The 22,600-nt window shown below is 38.6% G+C and overlaps 1 protein-coding gene across 9 annotated transcripts in view; it reads right to left on the reverse strand.

Annotated features, from left to right (window-relative positions):
- TNRC6B (trinucleotide repeat containing adaptor 6B) overlaps positions 1-22,600 on the reverse strand; it is a 115,964-nt gene that overhangs the window by 74,837 nt on the left and 18,527 nt on the right. For 7 of the 9 annotated variants that reach the window (XM_086611057.1, XM_086611056.1, XM_086611053.1 and 4 more), the window contains exon 2: positions 21,134-21,201. In XM_086611057.1, coding sequence (XP_086467183.1) covers positions 21,134-21,201 — 68 coding nt within the window. Of the gene's footprint in view, positions 1-5,552; positions 5,758-21,133; positions 21,202-22,600 lie in introns of those variants that run through there. The other 2 variants (XM_086611052.1, XM_086611054.1) reach the window with 2 other exon arrangements.

Here is a 22,600-nt window from a genome sequence, read left to right on the forward strand (position 1 = left end):
CTAAAAAAAAATAAAATACTTGTTCTCTGATTCAGAAAATGAGACAACATTCAGCTCAAGTTCAAATCAGTTTTTGGCTTCAGCTGTTATACCCGCATCTGTACTTCAGCAAACCCTAACTCTGCATCTAATAAGAACACTGGGAAAGATGAGCACCTCCCCTTATTTCATAATTTAAACATGCACAGTGGAGTCTTCTATACTCTTTAAGAAGTTAAAAGAATGGCCACCTTCATTTAAAAATATTCATGACTTTCTGCCACTTAGTTGCTGAAGTAGCTATCCTGTTCAAAGCACATTCAACTATGATGGACCTCAGTGTCAAAATAATGTTTTTCCAACACAAATTCAACAACTGCTTATTTATTTGTGGAGAATGTATCTACAAAAATAAATGCAAAAAAGCTGAAGTGTTTTTTTTGCTAGACTACTTCCCTCGATTATGTTTCACTGTTCTTATCTGAGCTACCTCAAAATTTGTTGACCTCTCCTACTATTCAAAATTCTCTGAAGTTAAGGCCTCAAAAGTACCATCCTAAAAAGATAAGCACTCCCCTGCTGGCATGAAATAAAGCACAGTTGTATCTTGATGCTCTGTTTTGGTTTTGTTGTTGTAGTAGTGAATTCCAAGGCTACATTTCACTTCTAAAAGTCTCAGTTTAACATAAGTTTTTATTAATACATATGCTTTGTAATTTAAAGCGTTTTTCCACCTATTGGTATTAAAGTACTTTTAGGTAATTTTCTCTGCCTTACATATACAAGCATCCATTCAATTAAATCCAGACACAAACTGTAGCACTGAAAGGAACAGTACTCAGCTCTCATGCTTACTACCTGTGGTTTGTAACAGGACTGCCCTCAGTAGTTTCTCTCCAGGTCTATCAGCACACATTTTCCATACTGTCTAACTCTCGGTTTGATTTGTTCTGCCTTTAAAGATTACCTCGTGTTTTATTAATGTATCTTCTCTTGGGTACCTGAAATTACTCCAGAGTCTCTATCTTGTTTTATGTTTTCCCACATGACTAAACAGGCTAATCAAAAGTAGTCTGAACTACAATATTTTGAAAGAGGAACGAGGTTTGTCTTTCAGTTTGCCCACACTATAATAACCAAATGTCACATCAACCAGTTCTTAAGACATGACTTTTCAGAAACAATTATAAATATATAACTCTAGTAGCAGCATCAGAAAACTTCAGTCCTGAACTATAATGCAGCATATCATATACAGACACGAAATTCTTTGAAATGACAACATCTATAAAGCCTTAGGAACTCCTTTCAGAAGTGTGTTGACGGCACTACGTATAAAAAAATACCAGGGTTTGGATATATTTATGCTGCCGCCAAAATATATGCTCTGTCTCTACAAAAAAAAAAAAAAAAAAAAAAAAAAAAACTGTTGTCTCCTTGGGTTGGAAGCCTATGTACAAAGGAGAACAAGAATTTAAGCAGTGAAAAGTGCTAAATGTACAGCTCTGCAGCTGGAATTCACTACAGATATGGAAAGGCACTATTTCTCTTGTGCCCTTCAAAACAATTATAGCACCATGACTAAAACAAAACAGAAGTATTTTCAGAATATAGTATTTTCCATTTCCATGATGCCTCCACATTTGCTCTCAATGCTGAAATGGCTAAAAAGTGTTATCTTGACACCCAACTTTAGATATATTGTTTGATCAATATTTAAAATATGGCACATAATCATACCAACTAAATTGCAGTGATACATTAGCAACTAAAGCTGCTGTTTCTAGAAATAAATAGTGAACTTGTCTTGCTTTGAGAAGCTATAAATCTCTGTATTCACTTAAACAGAATTTTACATCTGTTTATCAAATTAATTCTGCAGCAATAATTATAGCTAAATATTTGAAGTTTAATCCCTTAAAATTTAACCAGCTTCCTCACAGGATTCTTCTAAGTGAAAAACATTTTACTTTTGCCCTGACATTACACACTACCCTTTACAAGGGTTCCAGGAAGGTTAAAAAACTAGAACCCAGACACCCCTACCTCATCCCCTTGATAGGGTGCAAAGTATAGCTTTTTAGAGCTAAATATCCTATACATCTTCTCTTCCTGCCTCAAATCTTGACCCGTTTAAATAGGAAATTGATACTTGACAAGCTGAAACAGCTCTTCAGAAGGAGGTTAAGTTTCTTCTTAATCAATTAAAGCAAAAAAAAAAAACCCCAAACAATCAAAATCCTCAAATTTTTCAGTTATAAAACAACTGTCAGCTGAAGACAACACTAAATGTGCAGATTCCAACAAATATTGTTCAAAATAAATTGTAAATTAAGCTTTTCACCTTCCATCCTGGTCACCAAAAGGAAAATAGATTTATAATGACCAGAGTTAAAGAATTCTGCTTCAAGGTGCAAGCACACCAAGTTTCTGCAGGAATGCTAGGAAAGGTATGAATAAAAATTCTATTCCAGCGATGTGTTAATTCTATAGATTTTTCTTCATTTATAGATTTGGATGCTTGGTCTGCTATTCAGCCATCTATTAATAAGTAAGAAACAAAAGTCTCCAAAGGTTAAGTTTAGCTGAAACCAGCCGGCATAGACTGTATGATCTTATGAAGTTTCTTTTTTTTTCCTTCCCAGCAGGAGAGAAAGAGGCTAAAAAAAGCTGCTGAAAGTAAGCATACTGATTTTTCAGTCACTTGTTTTCCCTGGATTTTTTTCCCCATTAGAACTGCAGACTCCTGTATACTGAAGCTTAATGGTAATAAGGCTTTTCTTGTCAATTATTTCTCAAGAATCTCTTAGATGTAGTGAAAAAACTCCAGGGGCTCTGCTGACTACAGACTTCATTGCAGTTTTCAAGCTGCTAAAATAGGCTGCTTTGGAAAGGGACTGATTCCTGCAGGTACCAATAACAACTGACATACAAATGCAAAGAGAAACATGAAATAAGCTTCCAAGCCCACTGCCATCCCTGTAAACTGAACGAAGCAAAAAAGGCTCCAACACTTCTGCAAGCTTCAAACTGATCTAGAAACTACAACTCAAGCCAAGTCTTTCAGAATAATTTTAAGTATTTTGTTCCGTTTGTGCTGCAGGAACACAGTGAATGCAAACAGTATTAAGAATTGCCCAGACTCACACTTTTAAAATCCTACGATTTCACAGGCTGCAGAGTCCTCTACGCACCCTGCACTAAGATTTGATGGGTCAAAGACACATTTATATGAGGAATTATTTTAATTGGTCCTTCCTATTCACAGTGTACTCCTCAAAAACCTACTTTAATGTTTGCCAGACTCCACACTGGAATCACTTCTAATATTCTCAATAATTGCTTTTTTTTTTTTCTGATCCGTGACAGCTTCTATAGCTATGAGCAGTTGTGGTTATTAGAAAATATCCTGTATCCCATCTTCCTAACAATCAAGCTATACTAACATTTACACAGTTTGGAAGTGTACAACATAGACAGTAACGCATGAAGTTGAAAAACAGGCAGGAAAGGCAAGTACTTTCATCAAGTGTAGATTCTGAGAAGGGTACGTCCTACAGTATTGACAACCCAGGACAAAATTTAGGTTTTCATTACTTCCTCAGTCCAGCCACTCTGTGCTACAGCAATTACCACATAAACTACGTACTTGATATTTTGGTCCAATAAGTACCAAATTGGAGATTACTACTACTTTATATTGTATTTGAAAACAGTTCTAATGTCTAATTAAGTTTGACAAACAACAGGTATATTCAACATATTCGGGCTATATCAGGGTCTCCACTAAGCCCAAGAAGTCTTTGAATAACGAAAGCCATCAGGCTGAAGACACAGAAAGTTTTTATAACGTCCCCTCACACAGATACATGCCAATAACACAAAGGGGGAATCTAATGAGTTCATTAACCCTAAACTTCATACACAAACTGGGCTATCTATTACTACTAAACTTTGAAATAACAAAACTATTAGCACAATATACTGTATCAAATTTGAGTGGAGTTTTAAAATAAAAACCCACCTTTAATTTTGAAGAGAAACTTAATATACTGTAGAATTATTTCAAATATTTGCTAGCCAGTGGAGAAAAAAAAAGTCCTGATTTATATTACTACAAGACTATAAAGAGGACAGCCAGATACATTTTCAGTGAATGTATGCAAATCTGTCGCCTCCAGTTGTATTTAACTGTATGGACATAATAAGGCCACAAAGAAATATAAAATATGACCCATCTTGTAGGTTTACAAAGTGGACCTGCTAACCATAATCAATGCACATATACACTGCAATGTGAAAGTACATTAATATGATTATTTGCATAATTATCTGCTGCTTAAGTATCCAGCTACAGGAAACATGACAGTACAAGGCCTCTCAGGAAGGAGTGAAGAATAACGTGTACCACCACAGAGAATTTTTTTTCATTTAACCTCACAAAAAGGAGCATTACATCACACTCTTACAATGCAGGAGGAGGGGCCTGTTCTCAGAAAGCAAGCTTCAGCTATTTCCCTTTAATTTTCTTCTTAGTTCTGGAGGGTGATGCAAAAATAGCTTGGATTTAAATTTTTTTGTGACATAGAAGATTGAAAAAGTGAGAAAACGCCGCTTTTAACCTACATTTACTAACATACAGATGCATACCTGTTTTCTAAAGAACACAGACGAAAAAGACTACGAAACACCAGTAGTACCCAGCACCTTGCACTTGCAAGCGTGCATTCCTAAATACCTGCCCCGCATTTTGTCAGTCCCCGGACTCGTTCAGCAGAGAAGGGTCCCCCCCTTACCGCTGGGCAACTGGACGCGGCAAGACCATTTCAAAGCCGGCACCACCGATCACGCCCAGCTCGCTTTAACTCCCGGTGCCGTGTTTACGGGGCCGGCACCGTTTGGTCCCAACGACAGACCCCAAACCGGGGAGGGGGAGGGGAGCAGCAGCCCGAGCCCGCGCAGGAGCCCGGCGGCTGCTGCGTGCGCTCCGCTCGGGAAGGCTCTGCCAGCGCAGGAATCCTCCAGCCCCCGAGCCTCCCCGCGCTCCCTGCCCAAACCCGGCATTGTAAATGTTTGGGTGCGTGATTTTAGGGCTTTTTTTTCTTTCTCCCTGGGAAGGATGGCACGGTTAGAACACTTCCCCATCTGTCCCTTGTCGGACCCAGCAGCAGAAAGAATGCAAACCCATTTTTATATATGCAAATTTTTGCAGCAAATTTAAGAGCTTAGGGTTCTGTAGGGAAGAAATCACTGTTTAAGAAGCCTCTACTTAAATAAAACAAGATTTTCAGTACTATCTTGTACTTTCCAGCTTGGAAAATACAAACGATCTTCTGTAATTTGACTGAGTGTTTTAAATTACAAATCTCTTCAAAAATCCAGAACACACTTCTACAGAGACCTTCTAAAAAGCCCTAAAAATCCACTAAAAGTGCTTTACACGTAAAACCAGCCGACATCTGAAGCAAGTATGAAAAACACCTCTGCAAAAGCACAGATGAAAACGGTCAGCTCAGGCTCTTAAAAATCTACTGATAGGTAAAAACATTAATAATAATAAAATATAAACGTACCACTAACCTCATAAAGTGCAGCAGTGCTTAAATCCAGCGAGTTGAGGCATACAAGGTAGAAATGGAAATGAAAAAAGATCCAAAAAATGTTTTTGTGTTTGTTTTTTGTTTGTGTTTTTTTTTATTATTTCAAATGTTCAGAAACCAGCAGAGACTCTGTCGGCCATTTTGGCTTGAACTCACTCCCTCCCTCACTCTCTCTCCCTCCCTCTCTCTCTCCCTCTTGCTCTCTCTAAAGGAAGCAGCTTTTTTGTGACCTTCAAATAGAGGCAGGTCACGTGATCCCAGATAGGCTGTCAATCACGAGACGGGGCCGGCCTCTTTCCAGTCTTAAAGGGCCAGCGCCCTGCCTGCAGCGGGGGATACCTTCTCCCGGCCAAGTGACGCCGCTCGAACGCTCTTCTCTCCGCCCGCTTCATTCTTCTCCGCTCACCAGGCAAAGGCAGCACACAGAAAAAACAGGTGAGCCGGGAGAATCTGGAGAGCACAACTCGGCTGGTGCTCGTCCCTTTAAAACTAGCTAAAAAGAAAGCAGCCAGGTACGCTAATTCTACATTAAGCCCGCAGAACCGACAAACGGCAAATGGCCAAGTGTGTCAGTCCCACCAGCCACACGTACTCTTCTGCAGCGTACCGGGGGACACAGGGCCCTGGCACTAACCTTGACAGGAAATCACATCTTAAGTACCACCCCATCCTGACTCAAAGGCGCGAAAAGGTTCATGTATTCAGTCCACAACGAATCCAGACTGTAAGCGGATTGTCTCCATGACATGCACACATAAAGCTGAAGATCCAGGTTCAGAGGCATGAAGACCTACAGAACAGCAGAGCAAACTCGGTCTCTCCTACTGCCTCGACTGTTTCAAGCCTCAGGCTGCAACTCAATCATTATGCAGACACTCAATAGTCTCTTCCAACAATTTCCATAGATAAATACTCCAACAGTTGAAAGAGAATCCCAGTACACTGCACTATAAAAAAATCTGCAAGATGCTTCCAGATGTTACCTTGAATGTGTGCAGAAACAGTAAAGAAGATAGTTCAGAAAAAGCATATAGTAATGCAAGCATGATTCTGCTGTGAGGAGACTTGCTCCTGGGTCCCTTTTGCTGACAGCGGCTCCCTTGGAATTGAACCCTTAAAATACACAAGTTTTTAATTCTGTACAGTTTATACTATAACTATGTAGACAGTAAAAAAAGACTACACTAGCAATGGAAAAACACCACAGAATGAAACTAACTTGAAAAGCCATGGAGGGGCCTGCCATAAGAATGAACGGGGGGAGGAGGAGGGGGAGGGCCGGCAGAAGCTTCACATCTTATGAATGAGAATAAAACAATAAAACTCATTACTGCATATTATCATACTACAAAAGTCACTGGATAAACATTATGTTCCAAAAAATCATCAGGAGGACACGAATGACTAATACAGCTCAGGTTTTGACACGCTTTGCTCCTACTACTACCCTTACGTGAGGGTAGTAGTAAACAGAAACTCTCCAATTGGGACTCCCCAGTGAGGGTATTTCTTCAACAGGACTACAGCCTGCACCCTGACCTCCCCTGCGTCTATCTCTGCAGGCTCCTGAAACTCTGGAAATAGCTAATGTGTGTTGCATTCACAGGCACTTAATGAAATAAAAGCAGTGAGATGCTACCTATTCAGGTTGCTCTCTCTAAACCCAGAAGAGAGAACTGGCCTGCTGGATATAACAGCTTGCGGTGCTTTGTGGCAGGGCTAATCCAAACAGCAATTTAAGAAAAGTGGTGAAGTCTCAGGGAGCACATTCTTATTTGTGGCAAGACCCGAAGAGAAGAACACAATTGTTCTGAATATCTAAAGACAAAACCAAGCCAACTGCTAGGCATCTGATTTACACAAAGTTTCATAAGAGCAAATATATACCCATACTCAGGAAACAGCTGTCCCCGTTCTGAAAAATTATATTGTAAGTATTGCAGCTGCATGTTCTATACATGTTCACACTCAGTATGACAGTATGCACTCAGCTACAGATAATTTTACTCCTTAAAAGCCAAATTGCTTTACTCAGACTTATAAATCCTTTTAGCTTCAGTAGAGCTTGCCAGCTCTCCATCCTGAAGTTCTGGAAGCTTTTACTACAAGGAGTTGATAATACTGTGATGACTTTTAAGTGAACAGCACTCGAGTGAGTTGCTGTGCGTCAAGTGTAAATCACTGCTATAAAATTTCACCTTGTCAACGTTCTATTGACAAAGCTTTTTGATCAGAAAACTTTTTTTGGGACAAGCACATAATCAGTGAAGCAAAAACATTGAGAGGCCAGTATGTGCAATTCTTAAACAACTGTAGTATGGATAAAATATCTTGGGTTATTTGGCATTCTGCTAAAAACGTACGGGCTATGGGCCTAGGGTTTGCCTCCCATAAAGAACCACGGACTCCACTTGACAACGTGAACATTACCCATGTTTTGTCTCCTTTAAAATGTTATTTAGAAGCAACTTCAAAATTCTTATTTAAATATAAAAATAAATGAAATAAATACTTTAACTGATTTTTTTTCAACTAAGCCAACAACCAAAACATACCTCATTCTTTATCTATTCCTGTTGGCATACTGGTTAAGATGGCTCACAAAAAGTTTTGGGGTTTTATGCTTTGGTTTGTTTGTTTGTTGGATTTTTTTGTTTGATCGGTTTGTTGTTGTTGTTTTTTGGGAGTGTGTTTGTTTTTTAATGCGGCTTTTCCCCAACCAAAATTGTGGAAAAAGCAGCAGCACAGTAGTTCAGGAAACAATGGAGTAGAGCATAAAAATCCACAAAATCTGCACATTCCTTTTCAGAGGGCAATTGCACTTCAAAACCCTAACCATTAAGCTTTCTGATGCTAACAGCGCTGTTAATAGCTAGTGTTAATACGTTATATCCTTGTTAGATGCTACTAACTTATCTGATTACAAACACTTCATTTCTAAGCACCTTACACCTGAGGATCATAAAGTGCTTTAAAAACTGTAATGAAGCTTCACAGTGCTCCTGTGAGGACAGTATCCAGTGTGAGCAGACATATGCATGCACACACATGCATATTAAGAGAGATGCTTACACTCAGGCATTCTCTGCGCTTGTATCTCAACTGAGACAGGAGAGGAATTTTTTTTTTTTTAATTCCTATTAAGCTGCACTGTGGTTCTAGCCTTTTCTGATGACTTTCTGATAAGAATCAATAAATTAGGCTTCAACAACACGTTCACAGGCATACTCCAGTGTCCGCTAGACAAACTGAGGTATCAACTGTACTCTCCAGTCGTCATCTCAAAAACGAGACCTAATCTGTCTGATTTGAAGATCTTTACTCAATTTTAAAAGGATTCGAGTTCATCCAGTCCTTATGCAAAGCTCCCTGTCTTATGAGCTGGCATTTTGTTTGAGCTCAAAGTCCTACAGTTTGATGCCATATCTTACTTATTTTGAAGGCTGCGCCCTCACCATCCTGCAACACTGGACTCCACCCACTGGGCTTTCTACATTGCCCATACATATGTGGCAATAAATGTAAGACACATTTCCCGCTCCAACCCCCCCCCCCCCCCCCCCCCGCAAAGTTCTTCATAGCTGAAACTATGAAAGTGAAAAAGTCAATTCAGCTCCTCCTGACACAATTCTTCAGCAGAAACCTCAAATATTAACAAGTTTCTCATAGCATGAATGTCTTCTCACCAACTGTCTTTTCTCTTACTGGTGAAGAATTTGCTTCCTGAAGCGTCAGAGGCAAAAAAGGCAGATTTTTTTGCCAAAGCGACCTGAAGCCCACATGCCCTCTACCGTACTGCAGCTCATCACTTAGATTTCCCTAGACCTCCCTCCTCCAACCCCAGAAGGGGGGTGTAGTAAGAGATATAATAACTGCAGGCCAATTCATCCCCAGCTCCCCAACCAGTCACCAGCAGACCAACTGACCTGGATTACAATCCTAGCAAGCATACTTCTTCAAGCTAACAGGGATCAGAAAGGTCACTTTGCCTTTCCCAAAATGAAGTTAAAAGCGTAACTCTTAGGGTAGGGACATCTATGTGAGGGATTAGGTTACATAGTTGCACAACATCTAATAATGAAAAAGCCAGCAGAGAAGCCCTTAAATTAGGGAACAGAAGTAAGAGTCTTAACTATTCCATGTGTGCTCTCACAACTGTCACCGGATTTATTTCAAGGGAACAATTAAAAAACATTGAGGTTAAAATCAGGAGTTCAAAGCACCTTGCTTCCTAGACATGGTAACAACCAGGAATTTGACACAGGCATCTCAGTCCTGAATAAGGAACAGGTCATTTAAATTATTTTCTCTGATCAGACAGAGATGCTGAATGCCCAACACTTCTCAAAAGTGAAGATGATAGCTAAATCTGGCTGTACGAACATACTAATTTTTTTTAAGTCTTCACTGCAATTGCATGTAAGTCATTGTGCAAAAGAGACGACCTCTCTACAGGTGTGCAAAACTTTAAAATGTTCAAGGATTCTTCAAGGACAAAACACTCATTCCTAAGGAAAACTGGAGTTTTGTTTTGAGGTTCCTCCCCCTTCGCATTTAGTGAGCAATGAGACGTTTTATGCCGCGGAATTGGGAAAACTATAGTTTTTTAACTATAGTAACCAAAAATACAATGTAAATTATTCTTCAGAGAAAAATACCATGATGAAAAGCATCTGACAAAGGAAAAGCTTGCTTGGTTTCTGAAAAGTTTACAACAGCTTTTGCATCCCTTACACAAAGGCACCTATCACCACATTTTAGGAATGGAGCATACCATCATTATTCAAAACTTATATTTCAACAGTGCTTTGGAGCCACACTAAAACTCTGACCTCATTCATATCTTACCAGGGACAAAAGAAAGAATACAAGGCCCAAAAACTTTACAGCATATGAAGTTTAGGAACTATATGTGACTTCAAGGCCAAGCCTAAGTTCTGACCCTATACATTAAAGTGCTTACAGAAAGATAACGAGTCAAAAGGAAAACTTCATTCACCAAATTTTGCCAACACCCACTCTTCCACCTAATTTTTCCTCAATCTGCCGCAATACTTTCCCTAGCTGTTCAGAGTATAATAAATAAATAAATAAATAAAGAATCCATCACTATGCCTCCACTTCTTCAATCTCCTCAAATGCCCTTTCCAAACTGGAGAAAGATGAAGCTTTCTAGCTGCCTTTTAACAAAGTTGTTCCATGAACAACGGAACTGAAAGCTCATTTCCAACAAATCTCCATCACACATCACCAAACCTCTACTTTACTGCACTAATCCCAGCTTCCTGACCTGCACAGGGAGTTCTCCTTTGATGCCAAGGCTCTACCAGTATATTGAGCCCTGTGCAGATCTCATTCTGTAACTTTTTTTCACCTCTTTCAGTACCTAGGCAAAAAATATCATGTGCTGCAGCTAATTCCAAAACGCACATGACGATTAGCTATTAACAGACATAACCAGAACAGATAATGTTTTGTTTTATCCCAAAGCCCTTCTTTGAGTAGGGAAATTAATTTTTGTCTCACCTCCAGGTAGTTATTGAAGTTTAACATATTGGTAATTATAAATATATTATGATTTCTTACTCCTCTGCTTCACTTGACCAAAACCAGACAAGAGGCTCCAAACTTACTCAGGAAAGATACAGACATGGAAAGTAATTGCATGAGACTTTACTCTAGGAACTGAAAGAATAGACCCCAAACATCATCTCCCATTCAATCAAGTTCCCCTCTAAATGCTGAATAAGTTTTTACACCCATATCCTGGGAAATTAAGTGAGTACTTTCCAGTAACATAATATGCAAGGGAACTTGTGCAAATTAGTATTCTTAGATTTTGGTTAACCTGCTCCTTAATGTCATCTCAGAAGCTTCTTGATTTCGGAGACTGTAATTCTATCCTAACAGATCTCCCTCTTCAGTTTCTAAAATCCCATAAACTGCCAAAACATCAATGAAATAGGAAAAGTTTATCTGTTCTGTGCATTCCTATCTATGCCAGTGAAAAGATAATACTTCTTTCAAATAAAGAGATGTTCAGGGATATGGTATAGGATATCACTCCATCCATATATACAGTAAGGAGCTACTTTCTAATTGTTATTTACAGCATGTGAATTACCATGCCAGTTAGATGATTGATTCAACTGGCCTTTCATCAACAATAGCTGTTACTATGCATTTCAAAAGGAGCAATAACCTCATTGATTAAATCTTTCCTTCACCCCTGTTAAAGCCTTGAAGTTTTAAACATTTTAAAACAAATAGCATCAAGCATTTTCATTTGACCAGGTTGAAATATTTAATGACAAACTTATATTTCATGTCTATAAACACTTTAGGACCACCAGACCCCTTCTTTATATAGAGCCTTTAGACATGCTTCTATTTAAATTCAGTAATTCTGAATTCTAACTCCACTCACTTTGGTTTAGTCTGCTCACGCAAGGCAGATTTCTCATAAAAGACAAGGAAGATTTTTGGACTGAAAGAGTTAGTCTTATTCTAGTCCAATCTTTCTCCCATCTGTCCCAAATAAAAGGGAGCTATACTGCACTTACATAGATTTTTTTGTTTGTTTGGGGTTTTTTAATTATTTTTTTTATTTATTTATGGCAAGATAGATCAGTACCTCTCTACAGATTGTTCTAACTTGCCTTTAGTTTTAGTATGGGGAGTTCAATCACTGGCCCGGAAACCTCTGAGCAAAGGAATTTCTGGCATCTTGGTTGGAGCTGGCATCAACCCATTTTCCTTTGTTCTCATTAAAGCAACCATAATATGTTAAGTTAAACAAAAAAAAAAATCCAAAAACAAAACCCCAAAGTAAAAGCAGAATAGAAAAGGAATGCATATTCAGTGGATTACTGTAAGAGAAGGTTTCCCTAATTTGAGTTATTTTTCTAATAAAAGCACTATTTATTGCTGCAAAAATCTGTAAACTGATCTTTCCAAGTGACTTGAACATCCTTCCTAAGTAATTTGCCTTCATGTGCAGTCCTTCAGTTTGAAATGTCAGGAAAGGAACAGCTAGCTATCCATGCAGAAAATTCTACAAGCCGTAGCTGTCACAAATATTTGAATGCACGCACTGACCTAAAAATAGTATGATCCCCAAATATGATCAACTTCGATGAAGGGCAAAGAGTTAGCAAATTCCACCTATCTAGGTAGAAGTGAAAAAATAAATAAATAAATCATACCAGCTCTCCAGATCACAGCATGCCAGAATGCCAGAAGAGCAATGCAGCTTAAAAGCTCCAAAATATCTCTGTAAACAAGTTTTTAATTCATACCACATTGACCACAGAGCACAGTATTTTTAGTCATACAAAGTAAGTCATATCTTCTACATGGAATAAAGAGCTTGCTTATTTTTCTTCCCTTCCCTTCTTTAACCAATAATGGTCACTCTCTGAAGGGTTTAGATGGAATCTGCAACTTAGAACCAAGTTCTTGGCCTTTAAGACCACTTCCCTTTTTTATCTTTTAACCCCTGGTATCTCTAAGCCATAGTGGACAGTCATCAAAATTTCTATTTTCTGGACACAGGAAACAAGAGAGCACAGACTCTAATATCACGTACAACCATTAGACTTTTTCCCTTTCCTCTCCATCTCCTTGAAAGGAAGATTCAACCATTCACTTAGGTAAACATACAAAAAATACCAAAGGCTTGATGAATGTATTATTCTTTGGAGAGAATGAGGCATGGAAAAAAGCACCGAACAAGTTAAATTGGATGCAAAAGGAAAAAAAGGTAAGTTTTAGGACTGCAATCCAACAGTTACCATCTAAATAGCAATGACATGTTGAAAAGAGAGCAATGTCCAGCCATCCATATAAATGATTCATCAGAGGGCAGTTACCTCAGGCAGCCCCTGAGGAAGTGTTAACCTGGGAGAGGGGAGGGGAACAGCCACTAATCAACCAGACCTAAAAAACCCACCTTATTCGACAACGAACTTGAGATGTCAATAGAGCACTTAGTAGACAGCTTGCTTCCCGGAAAGGGACTAGAGGACAGGGGACTGCAGAGGTGGCAGTGTCTGAAATAAAGAGGCTCTGGGAGTTTAGTAATTTGGTCAGTATGCAAATGTTCTCCCCCGCAAAGCACAGTAAGCTCTTTAAGAGAGTGGTAAATCAGAATACCCTTATTTTTGCTAGAAATCAGAATTACTACTAACTGCAATGACTAGAGAAACCAATGGTATCAAGGATAGTATGTGATGCTATTTACTCTGAGTATTTTGCAATATTGTGTTTATAAATCAAGCAAGCTGGAATGGAAAACACACTTTTTTCTTGTCTTGGAGAGACAAAAAAATGTAATGAAGTCTCTCGATCAGATGAGACTGCAAATTCAGAAGCAGGCTTTGTGCACTTCCTACACAGGACAAAATACAGATGCGGGGGCAGCAGCAAACAGACCCAAACTAACTAGTCTGTTCTTACCACAAGACATCTGGAAGAGAGCACTATAAAATCCTAGGGAAAAGAAGCACCAAATTGTTCACACTTAGCATGTACACTGTTCACAAATCTTTTCCTCTCTCAATATTCAGCAGCAGTGTAGGCTGTTTATCCTGTTGAGATATAAGTGGGAACTTAACTTCCAAAGTTGACCTTTTTTCTGCGTGATCTTCCACAGCAGTTTTTTTTTTCCCCCTCAACAGTCATCTGGTTTCTGTTTTTCCATATATTGATAAAATACTTGCAAAATAACAGTACAGTAGTGGTGAAGGTTAGCTGAGGTACATGGAAAGCCTGTGTCTGTTCATGACAAAACAAAACATGTAGTGCTATATGCTTTGCTACCTCCTAATTTATGGTTTGAAAGGAAAAAAAAAAATCACTGAGGAAGTGAAATGTAGAATCTTAAAAACCATGAAATGACAATTGAAAATATTTTCAAGACTAACTTGCAGAAGTGAACGCCTAATTTTAAATTATTTTTGCTTAGAATACTCAGACTGGAGTTTTCCTGTGGGTAATACCTCTAATCTTAAATGCAGAAATTTCAAAAGATTTAAGTGCAACATTAAACTAGTAAAACGTGGAAGACAAGTGATGGAACTTTAGGCATTTTGAAGTGCTTAAGTATAAATTCTGCATATTTGTTACATCGTTCAGAAGTACCGTATTGCAAAGGGTGCAAGCCAGCTTTTGCAACATTATTGACTTACCAGTCTTCTGGCTAAAACACAGCTGCCTCTACAGATACAGAATTCACTGCTGTCTCATCCATTTCTACCCACTGAATTGCACAACAAAGGGCAATTCTTTTCTCGATGCCTCAGGCCTCTCTTATAAACACAGGTAAGAGCTGCCTTGAAATGCATGCTTGTCCTGCCACTCACTCCACTGCAGGCAGTAAAAGGACTTCTACAATATAAAGGTGATGGAATTATTCCTTAAACCGTAGTTGGACCAGCTTTCTTCTTTTTAGTCTCATGGTCTTGTGCCCTCAAACGTCCCTTTAAATCTCTAAGGACATAAAAGAAAAAAAAAATTCACCTCTCCTACTCAGATGCCAATACCAGAGTTAGCCTGAATTATCACTGGGACTGAGGTGCATTCTGACACACTAACAGAGCTGCAATACCCTGTGACAAAAGTGTCTGGTATGGCCACTGCAGACATAGCACATGCCTCTTGTTGGGATGCTGGACAGAGGACTTCAATGTTTGGGGACGCTTCTCTAATGGGCTACTTATTCTACGCACACATAGAAAAATTAGCAATGAAAAATCAGCTATGCCCTTAGTTTTGGACGTAATTGTTGAAGTTTTCAAGGAAAGACATAACTTGCCATGAATTTCAACAGAATTTGGGGTGACACTCAAATTTAAGTACCCCAAATCTGAGTTGATAATCTGAATTAGAATTTGGAGGCTACTTTGAAAATTCCAGCATGAATCTTCTAGAAAAAAAAAAAAGATCTGCTTAGGTTGGTACTGTTAGTAAATTAAAGAGGTTCAATGATACTCAAGACAAACCTCAATACCTTCTGTAATATGGAGTGCCCTTAAAACATCAAATGAAACCCCAGTGACACAAGCATTTAGCTAACTGTTTAAATTTGCTAAGAACAGTGTTTTATGCTACAAGGACAGAATCTATGGCTAGGGTCCTTCATGGGATTTTAACATTAAAGAAACCCCTCAAAAGAACACTGTAGTACTTTGTAACAACGTCTGGCACTCTCACCAATCAAAGTAGACATCTTCAGGATACACCGCTGCAGCCTTTTTATAGTTTTCAGCAACACTAAAAGAGTAAGATTGGTTGTTTTATGCCACTGTGGTAGTGATATTTACATGTGCACCCATACTAGCAGGCTTTTGAAAACAAAGGAAAGAGCAGCCTATTAACTGGCTCCTTCATTTGAAGTACAAGGAAAGGCTGACAGAGCTTGCTTCACTTAGTTTTAAAATAACAAAACTAAGCTGAGGGGGGAAGGGAGGGAATAATTCTGCCATGTAAGCAAACATAGAAGTTTCAGTGAAGACTGAGACAGACTTTCAAACATGCACAGTAGAAGATGAAAGGCAATGGACATAAATAACAACAAGGAAAACTCTTATTGAATATTAGGAAGTTTTCTTCACTGTGTGATCAAACGTTGCAACAGATTGCCAAGAATGGACCTAGATAAATCCTGAGAAGCCTGATACAATTTAGAAATTAGATCTAACCTTCAAATCTGGCCCTCCTTTGAGCATGAGGTTGGACAAGATAACTTTCAGAGGTCCTTTCCAACCTACATTATTTTATTAGTCTATGATTCCTGTTTTCAGCTTAGACTATTTTAGCTACCGCTTTCTTTTAATTGTAGTGTCACACAAATCCAGGAAGACATTGAATAATTCCGCTGAAATGTCAAACAATAATGTAAGATAATATTACCAAATTTAAAACAATAATTTTGTGATCCTCACTGGTTGCAATCTCTTCCTGGCATTACTGCAATTCTGGAGAGTCTCATTGCAGACTCTTGCCTAGGAATCTATACGCTAAACTACCAAGCCAGGGAAAAGGCCCTCCAGTAGGTCTAATCAATGACACTTTGTAAATTATGGAAATGACGTTATTTTGCTATCTTTCTTACAATGTGAATCACTTCCAGATGTACCAACTGACAAGAGAGTTGGAAGATTCTTCTCTCCCATCCCTACTAAACAGCAAGTTGGGAACGGGGGAACAGCCACCTGAGTTACTTCAGTCAGCAGCACTAGCGTGGCTTACCTTGCTAGTAAACACGAGCATGAACTTGGCTCACTTTTTGTCTGAATAGCTACTGTCAAACAGAGTTCTCTCTGTGTCTGTCAGAAACAGTACAACATTTACATTTTTCTTACAAAAAGGAGTAGTTCTTCATTACACAATCCCTTTCACTAATATATCAAGGTGCGTAAGTTTCTTGTGGTGACAGTGGGGGATGATTTATTAGCACAGGCAGAGTAGCTAATTAATACTGCTAGAACTAGGAGCACAACCTCAATTTAAGGACTTGAGTAAAATTTTTTTTCCTACCCCAAAAAAGGCACAAAGAGAAACTGCCCTCTGCTCATCAACAGAAGTTCGACTGTTTTGGAAAGATGTTTCTGGATCAAAGTCACCTATTAATCTTTGCTCTAGCAGTGAAAAAGTAAAAGCCCTATTACAATTGGTCAGGCAGCAGGAAGCTACTGACATGTAAAAAGTAAGTCTTTTTGGGGGAGATAATATTTATTCCCTAAGCATGGCAGTTCAGGTCAACCTCTTCATAATGAACACCTCTAACAAAATGTTCACCTGGAATTAAACATAATGATACTGATCTTTCTCCAAACTTTTCCTTTGGGAAGGAGGGAAAGGGGTTTCTTACCAAACATGTCAGCCACATAACAAAATAATGTGGCCAAGTGTAACAAAGTTGTATCACATACCAGAGAGCTGAGAGAAGGGAGGAATTTAAGAAGTACTTAAAAACTAGAAAGTAACAACTTCTGAACCAGTACATTTGTTCTCTGCTGGAGTAGAAGCACTGTCCAAGATGGTCATTATCAGATCCAGTAGTTCAGGCAGATTCACTTCTTTTGAAGCGTAGGTTTTAGAGGAAGTGGCAGCCCTCACCGGTGCAACAACCATCACACTCTTACGACACAGGCACCATGCATGAACTGCAAATCTTTCACAGAACTTGAGATGAGTATGCCCATTCCAGATTTCACTCGTACTAAGGATTTTGAATGGGTAACTTCTCTTATTCATAATTAGCTTCAATTGAAATAATTTTTATTCATGTTGTAAGTGAACAGTTGAAGATTTCTGAAGACCTTGTATATAGTCTAACAGGATAACTCCTCCCCACAAAGCTGACAGATATCAGCAGACAGTAGTTCTCAGTTATCATCTACAGTTCAATCACAAAAATCTTAAAATGCTGCAACTTCAGTACAGTAAGTTTGCCCAAAAGAACTGTTCAACACAGCAAAAGAAAGGTTTGTGAGATTGAAGCAGGTTTTGGGTTTTTTTTAATACTAGAAGGTACTCTTGAAATGCCAAATGTTCATCTCTGAGTCAAACTGAGTTGAAATATTCTGTTGTGTTTTAGAAATGAAGTGCCAAAAGTCACCCATGGATGCTGGCTCCTTGTAATCCTTTATGAAGCTGTACTTTAGCAAAGGAAATTTCACATGAAACTGAGGCTAGGTAAGAACTACTGCTTCCACTGAAAGTTTCTCAGAAGTACATTTTTGTTCCCTTTTTTTCATTTTATTTGAGTCCCTCAGAATGCAGTTAAATATTAAGAAATTGCTGGGCTTGCCTAGGAGGTTAACACTTGCAGACTGCTCCAACACTGGTGCAAGTTAGCTCCCTCACAGGTCAGTTCCTGAAACCGTATCTTCTGAACACTTCCTCAACAACCTCAGTTCAGACTTACCCAGAAGAGGCTACCTATGAAAGTCAATTAAATTAACATGGCAAACTTTTCAGGAAAGCAAATTAGAAGCATTCAAAAAATATAAAAATTCCATCTGCATAGCTGTAGAGGTAGTAAACTCCAGGAAGCCTGATGAACAGCTGGAAAGGGAAGGAAGCATCTTCAGCTAGTGCAGCTATTTCTGTAGTGAATTCTACATTGAAACTTACCATCTACTTTTCATTAACAAGCTCCAATTTTATTTCAAACCAACTAGGATGACAACAGTAAACACAGGTATGCAGAATCATTGTGGATGGAAGGGATCTCTGAGATCGTCAGTCCCACTCCTTTGCTCAAAGTACGGTTAACTACAGCAGATTGCTCAGGGTTGTGTCCAGCTGGGTTTTGAATATCTTAAAGGGAGAGGAAGACACAACCTTTCTGGGAAACCTGTTCAAAAGGTCTGACCACATTTCACGATTAAAAAAAAAAAAAAATTTCCTTATGTTTGAGTGGAGTTTCCCATATTTCAGTTTATGCCCATCACCTCTTGCCTCTTCACGAGACACCACTGTGAAGGGTTTGGCTCAGTCTTCCTTAGTCCCTTCATCAGGTATCTATACACAGATTATCCCCCACGTCTTCTCATCTCAAAACTAAACAGTCCCAGCTCTCTCAGCTTCTCCTCCTATGTAAGATGCTCCAGTCCCTCTCTGGCCCTTCACTTGATCCACTCCAAAATGTCCAACTAATCCCTAATGCAAGTAAGTAATAATACAAAGAGGCAATTTCAGAATTTTGTTGGGGTTTTTTGGTTGGTTTTTGTTGTGTGGTTGGGGTTTTTTTTGGTGATCTACAGCAAAATATTTAGGATCAATGCAGTTTTTTTGGAGCCACTTAACAATACAAATTACTGATCCTTTGTGTAAGTATCATTAGTTCATCTCAGATGCCAGATCAATATCACTTACAACAAGAGGTAAATTCTATCAAGGCAGACGATTTTGTTAGGTAGTTGAAAATTTGAGACTGTGGGTAGAAAAAGATTCAAGTGATCAATTTAAATTTAAGAGCAACACCCACAATAGAATATTCCTGGCATTATGCTAGAGTTGCACAAAACAAGTACCTTCATCTCTCCTGTCTATCACTAATCTCATATTCTAACAACCACAGTTTTGGAGAAGAGTGAGATGATGTTGTAAAGCACTTGAAAAGCTCTAATTAGAAATTAGGTCAACTGTAAAACAATTCCAGCTTCCACTTGCACCTAAAATAAGACAGCAAACACGAAGCTGTGAGCATCCAATATAACATCTCTCGTATTATTCACTACAATAACGTGTTTCATGATACTACTAGATACCTAAAAAAAAAATAATTCAGAAGAGCAAAAAAATCTAACTCCTACTTTTTATTTCTGCACTGATTTTTCTTCTGGAACTTTCTGAAAGTTTCTACTTCAACAAGCTTTGTATCTCTTGGTACCACAGTAAGTTGGGCAGTTGGAATAGAAAGAAATAGCAGCAATTACTTTGAGAAGTTTGGCTCCTTTCCATAACGGAGAGAATACGCACATTCAGCACTAGAACTTCCCCAAACTCGTCTTGGCTACCTCAGAAATGGTTTCTCACTGTTGCAAAGGCAGTAGACTTACAGTTGCTAGCTCATCTAAAAGGTACGGAAGACCTTCATCCCAAGTCAAATCCCAGCCTGTCTGCAACAAGTGTACTGCTGATCAGTGAGAACTTCCTCCATCTCATGAGGAGACATTAAATCCAGCACGGGGTGGGGGGTGCGGTGAGGAAGGGGGAAGAGTTCTATGCTATGGATTTATGGATTTCCCCAAGACCAACTTCTTGCTTGCTCCAAAAGGCAGTTCAGGAAAAAAAAAAATCATTATGATAACAAAATTGAATTACCATTGCATTAACTAAAGAAAAGAACACAGAAGACAAACATCACTGCAATGCTTCTAGAATAAGGCTCTGTTCTTCCCATTCAAACAAAAACCCAGGAAAAAGCTCAAACATTACTGGATTTCAGTTTGAAGTCCTATGAAAAAGCCATTTTCTATGTGCCTTTTGCTAACGGAAATGTGTCATTTTCTTCTCTGATCAAGCTTCTTTCCCTAAAGCACTATGCACCATCATCTTAAATTGTTCATCCTTGAAAGAGCATTTTGTTTACAATTTCTGTTCCTTTATTGAAACACATTCTAAAGAAGTAATGCCCGTATTTCGATGAGGACAAATCTACCATAAGCACACCAAAAGGAAGGCCCTGGTTCTATCATATTTCATATTATTCCAATGATGAGCTGTATAAAAACTTAATGTACAAACCCAATACCTCACTGCCAAGCTTCCAGAATGATTATCCCTTTTACAACCACTTCTGCTTTACCTTCTGAAATTGCAATGCATATTTCCATGCTTTTAAATTTACGGCAAGTCAACATCCTGATTTTTTTTTTTTTTTTTTTTTTTTTCCCAGCCACCATCCACTATTATATATGGATATTTGAGGAACCAAAAGGGCGAGCACCAAACGAACAACCAATGCTCCCAGCACATTTAAACAAGAGTGCTTCACACCATTTACTACGGTAAGGCCCTTTTTAAATAAACGTGTGACTCACTGTTTGTTTTCTTCACCAGGAGGTGGAGTCTTGCCATGCCCCTCCATTACAAAATCCTCATGTTCCATCTGCAAAGGCAAGCATTGCAGGTCAGAAATTGGTGGAGCAAAACGCACATCACCTAAAGTGGCCTTTTTCCATACGCAACAACTTAAGACAGCCACTTTATCACAGTGGCTGGTCCAGAACAGACCGTGTAGTTTCTCAGCAACATACGTACATCTCCAACCCCATTGCTATGGTATCGTTTTAAAGTACAATTTTCAGAAAATCTTACAAGGGAAGAAGAATGATTTAATGGCTATGGCAGAAGACTATTAGTCAGGGTATCCATGTTCTAAGTTTTGCTCTATTGTGGACTTTTGTCATTCTCAATAAGTACAGCCTCTACTACTTCTTCCTTATATATAAAGTAGGAATTAAAAGTAGTTACATCTATCAACATCTCTGGAGAATAATCAGAATTTTCAAAGAAACTTATTAACCACAGACAGAAACTACTGTGAAAGCAGAGGAGTACTTGTGAAAAATAACTTTTATATGAAAAAGAGACTTTAACTGCACATGCATAGCTTAGTTAGCAGAGTAAAAAAGAGGCCTAAGGGAACTTCAAATAGATGCTGTTCCAATGACAACATAAGGTAGGCATTTCCTTTGGCTCACATGGTAAAAAGATTCCAAGGGCACTAAGGAAGTTTTCTGTTTAATTGTTTGCTTTTCAAATACAGTTTTAGCATAAATCTTCAGTAATTTCTTTGGCCAGAAAGAAGAATTACGTTATATGTGATGATTAATTACGAACTCCTCATTTAATTACTTCATTCGGCCAGAATTTCTTGCACAGGTAGCAAAATACTCTTCTCTTTATACAAAACTTCAACACATGCACATAGTATTTTATATAAACATCCAGATATACAGTTAACAATGCTCTACTTCATGTGAAGCCAGCAAACAGGCCACACCACAGAACTCAATGAGCCATACAACAAAGCAACTAAATCATAATCACACACAAGTCTGTGATCAACTACATTAAACCAGAAATAGGAGAGAAGCACTATGCAGTCAGCAAAGATAACGTGGTTTAGTCAGTCTTTGAAGGAGCAAAAAAATCCAAAAACCAAACCAAACCAAAATCCAGCAGACGCTTTCCCTTGTGCCCCTACCCTCCCCCAAGAAGAGTCAACTTTACTCGTTTGTACCTTGATCTGGTTGACAGGTCAAAAATACTGACAAAAAAAACCATTAACTGCATGTTAACATCTAACAAGGATAACAGAAATTACATTATTTGCCTGCACAGACACAGCCCTAAGCAAAACCACAAATGAAGTGAGAAACTGATGAACTATAAGGTGGTAAAGACATCCAGAAGACAGAGAGTCAATTAAATGCATGTAAGGTAATTTGTCATTTGTAAACAGGTACCCATGTGACCCCGTCAAACCAGTATTTTTATTTAAA

This window comes from Tauraco erythrolophus, chromosome 4, assembly GCF_009769465.1.
Source record: "Tauraco erythrolophus isolate bTauEry1 chromosome 4, bTauEry1.pri, whole genome shotgun sequence".
NCBI lineage: Eukaryota > Metazoa > Chordata > Aves > Musophagiformes > Musophagidae > Tauraco > Tauraco erythrolophus.